Source organism: Camelus dromedarius, chromosome 10 (genome assembly GCF_036321535.1).
Source record: "Camelus dromedarius isolate mCamDro1 chromosome 10, mCamDro1.pat, whole genome shotgun sequence".
NCBI classification, from domain to species: Eukaryota; Metazoa; Chordata; class Mammalia; order Artiodactyla; family Camelidae; genus Camelus; species Camelus dromedarius.
The window spans coordinates 54,592,504-54,605,488 of NC_087445.1; the positions used below are offsets into that span (position 1 = coordinate 54,592,504).

General features: G+C 34.9%; 2 protein-coding genes across 4 annotated transcripts in view; both read left to right on the plus strand.

Annotated features, from left to right (window-relative positions):
• FSD1L (fibronectin type III and SPRY domain containing 1 like) overlaps nt 1-12,985 on the plus strand; it is a 64,734-nt gene that overhangs the window by 23,685 nt on the left and 28,064 nt on the right. For all 3 annotated transcript variants that reach the window (XM_064490369.1, XM_064490370.1, XM_064490371.1), the window contains exons 5-6: nt 7,488-7,510; nt 11,925-12,046. In XM_064490369.1, the coding sequence (XP_064346439.1) occupies nt 7,488-7,510; nt 11,925-12,046 (145 nt within the window). The remainder of the gene's footprint in view (nt 1-7,487; nt 7,511-11,924; nt 12,047-12,985) is intronic.
• On the plus strand, nt 2,652-3,486 carry LOC105087942 (large ribosomal subunit protein eL6-like). Its single transcript, XM_064490368.1, is given in 2 exon segments — nt 2,652-2,957; nt 2,959-3,486. Coding segments are annotated over 2 exon segments (684 nt in total). The 5' UTR covers nt 2,652-2,786; the 3' UTR covers nt 3,472-3,486.

The window sequence follows — 12,985 nt, forward strand, 5'->3', positions numbered from 1 at the left end:
TGAAAATATAGGTCCTTAAGGGGCATATTTGCTGTGAAGATAATAAATAGTAGAGCAAGATGACTGCTAGTGTTTTAACCTAGATCCTGGTGTTTAAGAGATTCTGAATCATAGATTCTAATTCTTATTTTAAGCAAGGTCATTTTTAAATGATTACCAATTTATCAAATCAAATCTATTTGATGGAGAATAAGTATGTAAACTGTATAGAAAATGGTGTTAGAAGAGTGAAATTAAGCTTTATAATATAATAATTATATATAATAGTAAAATATATACTATGAAGTAATCTTATCAAGATCCTTGAGTTTGATATTATTTACTTGGTCTTTGTGGACTATGTGGTGAGCTGCTTTATTGTTAAAAAGATGGCTTTATAATCCATTTGTGTCCACTAATGTTTTCATTTTATGATTTTTCTGCGAATTTGAGGGTAGAAAAAACTTCCTTGAGAGGGTAACATTCGCTGACTTATATCCCTGCGTTTTGAAAATGAACTTTAAAAATGGATTCCTTTTGATAAAATGAATCAAAAGTTTTTTTGCTATAAACCAGTTAAGTAATTTTTGAATTTGGAGGTAGGTTGTGAGAAAGTTCATCTTTGCACTTGGTAAGACTTAATTATTATATGAAGTAATTATGAGGGAATTATACCATACTTATGTTATTTTAAAAGAATAGATATATCACCTGTCAGAGGATACTTATGTGATAACCTCAAATATCTGGATCATAGCCAAAAAATGTGCAGAAAGCAAAAGATGTCTTGAGTCAACAGAATCAGTGTCAGAGTTCATGAGTGAGAGTTACTATCCTCTGTTTATGACAGTTCTCAAAATCTATTGACTGTTAATCTGTACATGGTACTACCTAGTTGTCAGTAGATTTCCCTTCTAGTGGAGCAGGGCAGCTGTTAATGATGGGGAATAATAATAGCAGCAAGACTCAACAGTTGAGCGCCCAAGAGAGGAAGAAGCCAGGAAAACTATAATATATATGGCCATAATCCTCAAAATAGCTTGAATCTCGTTGAATTTAAATAGGAGTTGATGCTTGGAAAAACTGATAAAAGTTTGTTTCTCCCAAGTGTCTCTTTCCATTGACATTTTCAGAGTCCTCTCTTCTTCCTCTCAAAAGCTCCTCCTCTCCCTTTCTTTCTCCTTTGTTCTCTCCAGCTTTGTTTCCAGCTGTGTTAAAACTTGTTTCCAGTTTATTGTAAGGTTCTGATAAAATAAATCACATTGTGGTTTAAATATATTTTCTTAACGTGCCACTTTGCTTCTTATCTTACTATGTTGGTCTTGTCTTCCAGCATTTTGCAGTACTGCTTAATAGCTTGAGCCATTTGGAAATGTGAAATGAATTATTTTTCAGTGTTTCCTAGACAGACCTGAGTTTGTTGTTTAAGAAAAATGCTTAACTGAGAGTTGCCTGCAGTTATTTTCTTAGTGTATCCAACTAGTATCCGGGTAATGGTTTGATTCCGAGTCAAAAACTAAATTCACTTTCTTAACCAGCTGCGTGGACTATAGGCTTGCCTCAGATACCTAATCGCTGACAGAATAGGGAAAGATGCCTTAGAAGATTAATTATTCGACTAGCAGTATATTGTTAGATATTTGGAAAGAATTCTTTTAAGGTATGTTATTTGTGAATATCCCAGATTAAACCAGATTGATGAGATTAATATGAATAACTCATGGGGACAAAAATATTATAGGCTAAAATCCAGACCATGAGTCTTTTTGGACTTCATTATCTTCAAAAATAGCGTGTTAAATACTAATATTTAAGTGATCATGTTGCTATACCTCAGCATGAGAACTGAATACAAAGCTATGCTGCTTACCAGCATCACGCGGTCTGAAGGTGGACAAGTGAAATAGCACAAGTGGAACAGAATTTCAGAATATACTTTCATTAATTTTTTTTAACTATTAGCAGCTTGACTGATAGTAAATATATGCAGAAAGACCACCAGCAGATGAGCTCTGGATCATTAGCTTTATTTCTGGATGAACAAATAACCAAGGTCCCATCAGGCCTGGTTTTTCTGCTAATAACTGGCCTGCAGAACACTGCATAGATCCCTTGCCAAAATTAATATTCCTACCAACTCCCCCACCCCCTGAATTTGGAACTTGAATTCTGCCTGTGAGAAGAGCTAAGTCTGTGGGACAATTTCCAGATCAGTATAACTAACCAGCCACTTCATCACAATTTTGCCGCACATAACTCAGCTGTCAGACCAGGAAGGAGGAACTGGTTACCTGCCCACAGGTGCCTACAGTGGAATCAGAAGTATAGAGTAAGGTGAAACAGTCTTCTGGATTTGATCAAAAATGAAAAGGGAGAGTGAGCTCTGTGTATTTCCTGCTTCTGACTCACAATAACTCACCATTGGAATATTGTTCATCAGGAGTCAGTCTCTGACCACTGGGAAGAACAAGTAAGGAGGGGGGTGTCAGCTCACTCAGTATTTTCAAGGGAGCAGACGTAGCACTGGCAGAAGCTCCTTCTGGGAATTCTGGGAGAGGAGAGGACCGTCAGCAAAAGCCTGAATGTACAAAAGCGTGAATGTTTCCTCCTTCCCATCTTGAAAGACGGCGGGTAAAAAAACTGAGAAGCCAGACACCAAGGAGAAAAAACCTGAAGCCAAGAAGGCTGATGATGCTGGCGGCAACGTTAAAAAGGGTAAGAAGGTAAAGACGGTTAAGAAGGGGAAGCCCCATAGCAGCTGAAACCCTGTCCTGGTCAGAGGAATTGGCCGATATTCCCGATCGGCTATGTATTCCAGAAAGGCCTTGTACAAGAGGAAGTATTCAGCAGCTAAATCCAAGGTTGAAAAGAAAAAGAAGGTGAGGATTCTTGCTACTGTCACAAAACCAGTTGGTGGTGATAAGAATGGTGGTACCCGAGTGGTCAAGCTTCGCAAAATGCCTACATATTATCCTACAGGAAGATGTGCCTCGAAAGCTGTTGAGCCACGGCAAGAAACCCTTCAGTAAGCATGTGAGGAAACTGCGCACCAGCATCACTCTGGGGACCATTCTCATCATCCTCACTGGGCGTCACAGAGGCAAGAGGGTCATTTTCCTGAAGCAGCTGAGCAGTGGTTTCCTTCTTGTGACTGGACCTCTGTCCCTCAATCGAGTTCCTCTGCGTAGAACACACCAGAAATTTGTTACTGCCACCTCCACCAAAATTGACATCAGTGGTGTAAAAATCCCAGAACGTCTCACTGATACTTACTTCAAAAAGAAGAAGCTGCGTGAGCCCAGACACCAGGAAGGCGAGATCTTCGACACAGAGAAAGAGAGATACGAGATTACAGAGCAGCGCAAGGCTGATCAGAAACCAGTGGACTCGCAAATCCTGCAAAGAATCAAAGCTGTCCATCAGCTCCAGGGCTACCTCTGCTCTGTGTCTGCCCTCACAAATGGAATTTATCCTCACAAATTGGTGTTCTAAACTTACTACGGAGGACCTAATTAAATAACTGATCCATTAAAAAAAAAAGCGTGAATACTTCAGTTATAAAGGCAGTTTAAAAACAAATCTAAGTATTTGTTAAGAATAGCTCAGACTATAATTTTGCACCTTAATTTCATTTGTGTTTATGTCTTACAGAAATGTAGTCTCCTGTTATGTAAATGTACTTAGTCATAGAATATAGATGTATGCACTACTGTGTTCAAAGTTTATTTCAAATTACTTACTAGGGTTTTGTGAAGAAACCTTTTAAATGATCATATTTTTTTGAAAAATAGTGCTTTTTAAAACAGATAAATATATATATAGAAAATATAAAGCTTGGAATTAAGCAGTATGCAGTATTTTTTTTTTTTGAAAGCTGGTATTTTTGCCTAAGGGAAAATAGCATTGTGAAATTCTCTCTTATTCACTCTGACTGAGTCCCTCTCATTTCCCAAATTATTCCTTAATATAGTATTTTTGGGGTGAGGGTAGAAGTCTTAATCATATATTATAAAAAGTATTAAATATTTGCCCCCCCAGTCATTTTCTTATTGTCTCAAGGGAATATTACAGAATTATCTGTCCCAAATCTAATAGGAAATTCTGAAGAATGAAACAATATGAACATATAGACAAAACTTTAAAAGTTTCCTGAATATTGTGTGGCATTCACATTTTTACTAGGAACTATTTGGGGCTTTACGGCAAATCAAAATAAAGATGAGCCTCAGAAAAATGTGACATTTGGCATCTATTTTTTGCTTTTGACAGTGTTAGTATGTTTTTCTCTCAGCAGTTATCATTCAGAAGCAGGTATATTCTTATTTTTACGCTGTGTATCAGTGCTCTGATTTTAACTAACTTTCCCTTTGCTGCTGCTTTCTTCACTTCAGCCTGTATTTCAGAGAATTAGAGTGTTAAAATGTTTATTTTAGGTAGTTTTAAAAAAGTTATTATCTACAAATAAGATGGCGTAGGATGGACTTTTAGGGTTCAAAGATACCATTGTGCTCATCACTTTATAGATGAGATAACTTGAGTCCTAAAAGAGTTAAGGGATTTGCTGATCAGTGTGATGGGCTGAAACTTAAATCCCTTAAAACCTGGTCTAATGCTCCTTGTTTTTTGCTAATGGGTTAAAAAATTTCTGCTGATTGGGAAGAAATCTGGAAATCTCAAATTTTGTTCTGTTTTGGTAAATGATTCATTGAGTACAGTAAACAAGATCTAAAACTTCTTTTTTATTATTCCTATTTTAGTTGTGTTAGAAAATACTATTCAATTAGCTATTCCATATATGGAATTATTTTAGAATACTTTGCTTCTAACATCTTTCTGTAAAAGTAGAAAATGAGGATATTAAGAAGAAATACAGAAACAATAAGATTTTAATCTTTAAAGTGCTTAAATTCATGAAAAAATATTTTCTGTATCTACTTCCTGCAGATTAAAAATGAGATTGGGGAAAGAGCTGATTTAACTTCTTTAAATTTAATTGGTAATGATGAAGAACCATTTGTTATTACTCTTACATTGTACTCTTATTAGAGTTTTATTTAAGGAAGTTTGGTCTCAGGTGACAAATTCATATAACTGATAAAATGAAGGGTCAGAATCGTTAAGATTTATTTCAAATAACAATTGAGAGATGGAGAAAGGAAGTGAGAGAAAGGAGCCATCTCTGGTGATAATACAGAGAAATGAAGTGTTGGCAAACATGATTTCAATAGAATATTGAAATTGAAACAGTAATTGAAGTAGAAAATAGTGATGTTGAACAAAGTAGTATGACTAATGCTTCTTGAAGGCTTTCTAATTCTACATAGTATCATAACTTAAAAATCTAAGCATTCCTTGAGGCTTCTTCATAACTCACTAAGTAGAATTATGCAGATGCAAATAGATGTATTGGAGACAACAGTGGTAATTCCTGGGACCAGGTGGTACTTATTAAGCAGAGACGTTTAATTGACAAAAATGCATCTGTCTTGGAACTGAAACTTGGAGAAATCAAGCAATATAGTAATGTGTATCTTTTGGACAGCTTTTTGCTTTGGGGAAAAGAAATTCCAGTAAAAAAGTAAACAATTTATTTTCCAATATAAGATATTTCCAGAAATTGGGCTTTTAGAAAAATGTCTTCAGAATTTGAGACTTTTCGCCCCTTTATTATTGCACAAAATACCTTCTTCAGCCCCTCCTGCATTTACACAGTGTATGTATTATAAAATTTGACCTTAAATAAAAGGGGAACCATGGTGTCTCCAGTTTTACCAGCTGCGTGTATTTATATATTAATACATGAGACAGCGGTTTTTCCTAGATTATCTAGCTTTTCATCTTTTTTTTTTAGTTTTTCCTTTCAAACTCATAATCAGATTAAGTCATATTATCACCCGAGGAGAAAATGAGGGAATAAGAGTAATGCTTTCTTTCTCCATGTGTAAAGAAACATCAAGTGCAGAGAACAGTCTTCTCTTCCCCTCCTTTCACACTTATGTAAAAATCTTTGGTTTATAATTCTAGCTATGATGACAATAATTTTTAAATGTAATTAACTTTTTAAAAGATAAATATGACATACAATGTTATATTAGTTTCAGGTGCACATGTAATTGAGTTTCTGAACATTTCTTATCCCTAGTACCAAAGTAGGTACTCTGTACTTGTATCACTCAAGGCACATATTACAGGTATTGCCTATACAGAATTAGTTTGTTTGCTGTAGAATTTGGGGCTAGGAATGTGTTTTTAAAAAGATTAAGGACTAAAGTTCCTTAAGAAAGAAATAGAATCGTGAGTATACAAGGTCATGGAATTGATTATGGTAGTGCTGGAACTGTGTAATATGCTGATCTCCTAAATCTCAATTCTGTTATTTTGTGTAGACAGATATTCAGACCAGAGTATTTTAGGATGGTTATAAAAATGACCAATACCAAGTAAAAGCTAGTATTAGAACTGAAGAAGAGAGACAACAGACACATTGCTGTATACATCTAATTAATGTTCACTTATATTTAGTAATTATTAAATATTATTATGAGCCAAGCTTTATGCTAGACACTAGAGATAGAGTGTCAAACCTAACAGCCATGTTCTACGTTGGATATGTTGTTAATAATGCTGGTCAATGTGGGAAAAAACCTTTTGTTGGATTTACTACGTAGTATGTAAATATAAAGTGGATGACAGTTTCTGTATGTATTTTTCATCATTTTTCTGTGGCTGTACAGCACTGAGTAATAGCTGTGCCCTCTTCCTATACTTGGGCTAGCATTCTCAAAAAAAAATATGTATATATATGCTACCTAAGATATGTATCTCTTCGGTAGCATAGGTTTAAATTGGCATCATCTTCTATGAAGTTATTTGAGGGAAAGACCCCATAGCTAGAAGTGTACTTTGGTTTCTCCTTGTCTGAATTTTTGCCATTACAACTTCACTCTTTGGGGTAAAGGATTGAAGAACTGCAGCCTAGTTTCATATGTTAGCAGGCAAGCTCTCAGAATACAAAGTCCTTGCCCAGTGAAGGCACATAGAGAAAACTTGGAACGACCATTATGAAGTAGTTAAAGAGATCTGTGAAGAAAAATTGGAGAGCAGATTTGAAATGTATAAGAAAACCATCAGAATGCATAGAAATGTGTGCCTATGAAGGAGATTGATTGTTCTAGTTGAAGAGTGTCAGACTGAATGAAAGTGGAGGTGTATTTTGATAATCTTAAGGTAAGAAAAAACATTTAAAGTCATCTGGGATTAGTTTGAAGTATTAAATTTTCCTTCTTTTAGGGTGACTTATATGGGGACTGGATTCTCTACTATAGTTCTAACATCACATTATGCAAGCTGACGTGAATTGTACACATTTCCTGTAATTTATGTTTTGATGAATATGATCTAATCTATTCTGGGGTTTATATGCTAACTTTTCTTGCATGTCACTGCCTTTGAAACTTGCATGAAAAGCACTAACTGCCTTCTTTCTCTTCTCCCTGGTTTGCTCCAAGGCTGCCAGACAGATCAAGGATAGGTATGGTATCAAACCTACATTTTCATTTAAGTATTGATATTGAAGTCAGAAATGAAATTCAAGGACAGTTTATTAGAAACTGGTTAGTTGAAATAAACATACTGAATGGCCAAGTACAAAAAAAGAAAAAAAATGTCTTCTCTGTATATTCTGAACTAAACAATCTGTCAGCAAGATTTTTAAAAACATTGTTGTGGATAATTATGTACTTCCAAAGGAATTTCATTTCTGGTATAATATAGTTTTAGAACAGTTCTTAATTAGCTATGCTAGTAGATGGGGAACCATTTTGAATAATTTAAAATATACATATTCCTGGAATGCATTTTTTTTGTTGTTCTTAAATTTTTTATAAGCATGTCTTACTTTATGAGAAGTTACACTTTAAATAGTCCTCAAGAGCTAAAGCTCTCCTACTTCACTGCTCTCCTGTTTAACACTTTTGTATTCTCATTCCATCCTGTTCCTGGTGCCATCTCTTTCTGTTTCTAATGCCACTACTATCTAGTTTATGGGAGGAGAAAATTAAAGAAAATGATGATAGACTTTGGTCTAAAAGGTCTTTATCATTGGTAGAGCCAGGATTAAGAAGGGGAACTTAGTACTTGCTGTAATGAAAGGGCCAAAAGAGCTGTCAGCAATTTTGGATTGGGTTATCGCAGAAAGGATGGTTTTGGTATGCTTGGCTAGTGATTGAGCATTGACTGTTGTGAGATTATCACTTTAACTTTCCTCACTTGAGGAGTATGAGATTCTCTGAAAGGCACAGCTCTTCAAAGCACCACTCTGAATCCCAGATTAAATTATTCATCAGATAATTCACAAAATTATTCATTATGTGTTGTGTGAAAACCAATGTTGCTATTGTTAATCTTGGCTGAAGACTTCAACTCTTGTGTTTTTCTTGTGGCCTTTTATTTGACTAGAGGCAAGATTCAATTGGCAGTCATAGCATTCTTACCAAAAATACTAATTAAAAAAATTTTTTTTGTGTATTTTGTATCAGGGAGTGCTTAGAGCCATGAATCATTCTTGTAAGTCCTGGATGTAGAAAGGAGATTATGAGAGTCTGAAGGTGAAAAGCATTGGCTGTATGAGGAATGGATGCCTGGTAGGTCAGTTTTTTGGGTCAGGAATCTTTGGTTGTGTCTGCTGGAATTTGCTCTGAGTAATCCACTTTCCACCCTGGCTAGATTATTATTCCAATTAGCCACCTATTCCACTAAATCCTGCTCTGGTCCCTGATATTCTGGAATAGAAGTCACTTCCCAAGCAAGCTTTGGGCTGTCCAAACACTTTGCGAGAAACCTTGCAAAATCGTCTCTTGTTCCTCTCGTGGGAATCTGTATGGTTCTGTGCTTCTCAGATTCCTGTGCTTACCCCTGACCTCTTTCTCTCTGTCCAGTTTTGTTTGTCAGAATTTAAGTTTATGACCAGTTTTCATGGTTGAATACATTCTTCATTGAGGCTGGACTTCTTTGCCTCTTCTCCTAAGCCAAACTCTTGGCTTGATTTCATCATCCATGTAGTCTTAGGAGTCAGGGTTCCTTTTTTCTGCCAGGGAAAACTCCATTTTGTTGTTGTTGTTTTTCAAAGTATCCTTTTTTTTTTTTTTTTTTTTGACTGTCCACAAAGTTTTTACTTCTGCCTCAGGAACGTTTCTGGGTCTTGGCTTAACTTTTAATACTTGCCTTTTAGCTTCATAATATGCAGGTTTCTCTGATGTTGTTTTTAGGTGCTCCTCCAGGAAGCAAGCTTCTAGAATTCCATCACTGACATTTATAATACAAAAATAATTTAAACATATAGGCATAATAAAATAATTATTTTTACTAGGGGAAGACAGGATTATTTCCTTAAGCATAAGGTGTATTTAAGGAAGAATGTGTAAGATACCTGAGCAGAGAATCAAAAAATCAAAATGACAGTATCTATGAGAACTGCCAGCAGTTATGTGGAAGGACCAGCAGTAGTGACAGGGGAAACTAAAGGAAAAATGAGAAGATAACACATGGCAGATCTCTAGAACTTTACAAATCACTGGTATACACTTCTGAGTGCTTAGTAATGTTGGAAGCTGATTAGTTGAGGTATATGTTGTGGGAGTTACTGGTTCTTGTTTGAAAGGGGTCTGAGAGGGAGAGTCAAGTTAATTAGGCGAATAGTTTGAGGAAAGTAAGTGTTCATCTTATGTTTTGCAGTTATTTTCTCATTGCAGAAATAAAACTAGAAGGAAGAGATGCTTGTACTGTTAGAAATGAACTAAAAAAACAAAAGTGAATTAAAGTAGTCCTAACTACATGGATCCTGTAATGTAAAGAATTATCTATGGATTTTAGATTGTTAGTTTGGGCTTTGAGATATAATTGTCTAAATATGTTCAGCTTAAAAATTAAAAGTTCAGTCTTTTGGAAGGTTATAGCATTGGTGTACATCTAACTTGATTTATGGAGACTGAAATTTTCATCGACTAGAAAATAAAGGTCATTATCTTGTTTTCAGGCTTTGATAGGCCTTCTAATGCATTTTTGGGGAACATTTTTTTTCTTTGAGGTCATAGTGATCAAATCAGGTTTACAAATAAGGTTTCAGATTTAAATTCCCTAAAGTACTTCCAGATATTTTTTTCTCAACACTTCTCAACAAACATTTAAATAGGTTTAGAAGCAGCCAGGTAGGTTCAAGCCCATTCATAGACTCAGTGGGCATTTACCAGCTATCTATGTGAATATAGCTCTTTCAGAACTTTCAGAAAGATTTAAATCAAAAGATACTTGGGGCTGTAAAGAACAGCATATGGAAGACTTAGCCTTTGTTCCTAACTTATTACTGATATAATCTGAAGTTTTATTACTGAGAACCAAGAGCTTAAAGTAATAACGTGTGAAATACTCAGCGTTACACTTGGCATTCAGTTAAGTGTGAGTTCCCTTCTCTGTAAATTGTATTTCAGTATTGCACTTCTTGATAAATAGATCAGCTGTTACTGACTCTGTTACTGCTGAAGTGATTACCTTCCTAGTTTTAAAATGAAATAAAATAACTGAATATAGCAAAAGTTTGACATTTTTCATCCCCAGATAACTGAGTACAGCAACACATTTGGTACTTTTCATACCGTTGGTCTTTGGGGTAGTTTGGTAGATCTGAATGATGAGGCCTGGTATTCCCATTGTTCCTCCAGCTCCATTTACTTCCTCTCCCAGGTAGCGTACTGGGAGGATGACATTCATGAAGAGCAATTTTGTTTTATCCTTTGACCAAAGATAGTAAGGGGAGTTACTTTATGAGACTTGTGGAAATTTACTGTCATATGAAAAATCGTAATTTGAGATAAAATTACAAATTAATAGAATATAAGAGTTAATTTTTTTTAATTGAGGTGTAGTTGCTGTACAATATTATATACGTTACAGGTATACATTATAGTGATTCACAATTTTTAAAGGTTATACTCCATTTATAATATAAAATATTGGCTGTATTCCCTATCTTGTACAATATATCCTTGTAGCTTATTTTATACATAACTCCTCTACCTCAAATTGCCCTTCCTTCCTTCGTCTTCCCCACTGGTAACCACTAGTGTTAGGAAAATTTCTTTTAATCCCAGTTTTAATTGACAGAACAGTTTCCCCCTACTTTGAGTAAAATGAGGTCTAGTATGGCTTCTTTCTTTTTCTATTTCTAACACATTCATCTAAAGGATATTTATTGAATTCCTATTATTTCTATGGCTTTGAGGCATAATTGTCTAAATATGTTCATCTGATTTCACAGGGCTGTTTCTCCTTGTATCCTTCCGTCCACCTGATGTTGATACATCAGAGTGACATCTACTAGCCTAGTATTCAGAATTGTGATTTCACTTCTCTCCTTTCTCATCCATGGCCTATCTTTAGCAGCTACCAAGCTGTACAGTATTTGGTTAGTGTACCTCTACTTTTATTTGATAATACATGTAGTAGATGTGACAGCTAGGCAGAATGTTTGAATCATGGTGTATTTACAGTTCATTATTTGGCATTTGGAAAGGAGTGAGGCTGGCATCAGGAAGTCAGTTAGATTGAGTGTACAGAGGTTCAGATGACTTTGGGTCTGTTAAAGATGATTTATCTTGGATATTTTTTCTTGAGATATTTGTATTTTTATGCAGTTTTATAAAACTGGCTGGAGGAAAGTTCCTTAAAGGTTGTCTCAAATATTATTAAATTTAAAAATGTTTTATAATTTTTTTAAAAGTTAATTTTCAAAAAACTAACAAAAAATTTCTATTTAGTTTTGTTACCTTTGTTAATAGTTTCTGAAATCACTAGAGTGAAATAACTTCTATCTGTTCATTTTATAAATTAAATATAAGATACTTTCCATTCTCTTATTTTTAAAAGAATGTTTATGTTTGTGTTTGCTATAGAGTAACCATGGCTTCAGCCTTTCGCCTTTCTTTGAAACCAAAGGTCAGTGACAACATGACTCATTTAATGGTGGATTTTTCTCAGGAAAGAAAGATACTACAAACATTGAAGTTTTTGCCAGGTAAGTAGGTACATATTATTACATACAAAGTTATGTATAAAACTTTTTTTTTCTGCAAGAGTTTTCTGTATTGAACATTAGAATGTAAATATTAAGGAAGTATAGTGATTGTTTTTTCTCTTCGTTCAGCTAGGAATAACTAAATTTGCTAACCTTTATTTTTAGACAATTATTTTACTAAGAGTAAAAATTCCATTGTAGAATCCTATTAAGGGATACCTTTTTTATGTGAGTTTTTTTTACATTTTTTAATTGAAAGATTCTTTAAATTCTATAGTGCTTTATAGTTTTCAGAAGTTTCACACACATGATTTCATATACTCCCATAGTAACCCCTTTCCCCCCCTACCCCTATATACACATCTAGATACACATATATACCCCTCTTCCCTTCCCTCTTCTCACTGGTGACCACTCGTTTGTTCCGTTATCTGGTCTGTTTCTTTTTTGTTTTATTCATTAATTTGTTGTATTTTTTAGATTCCACATATAAGTGACATCAGACAGTATTTGTTTTTCTCTTTCTGTCCTATTTCACTTAGCATAATGCCCTCCAAGTCCATCTGTGCTGCTGCAAATGGCATTATTTCATTCTTTTTTATGGCTGAGTAGTATTCCATTGTATATATACACCACATCTTCTTTATCCATTCATCTGTTGATGGACACTTAGATTAATTCCATACCTTGGCAGTTGTAAATAATGCTGCTATGAACATTGGGGTGCATGTGTCTTTTCTAATTAGTGTTTCTGTTTTCTTCAGATACATACCCAGGAGTGGAATTGCTGGGTCAGATCGTAGTTCTGTTTTTAGTTTTCTGAGAAATCTCCATGCTGTTTTCCATAGTGGCTGCACCTATTTACATTCCCCCCAACAGTGTAGGAGGATTTAAGGGACACCTTTTAGTGCTAGTTTGGCAGAGAGAATCAGCATACCA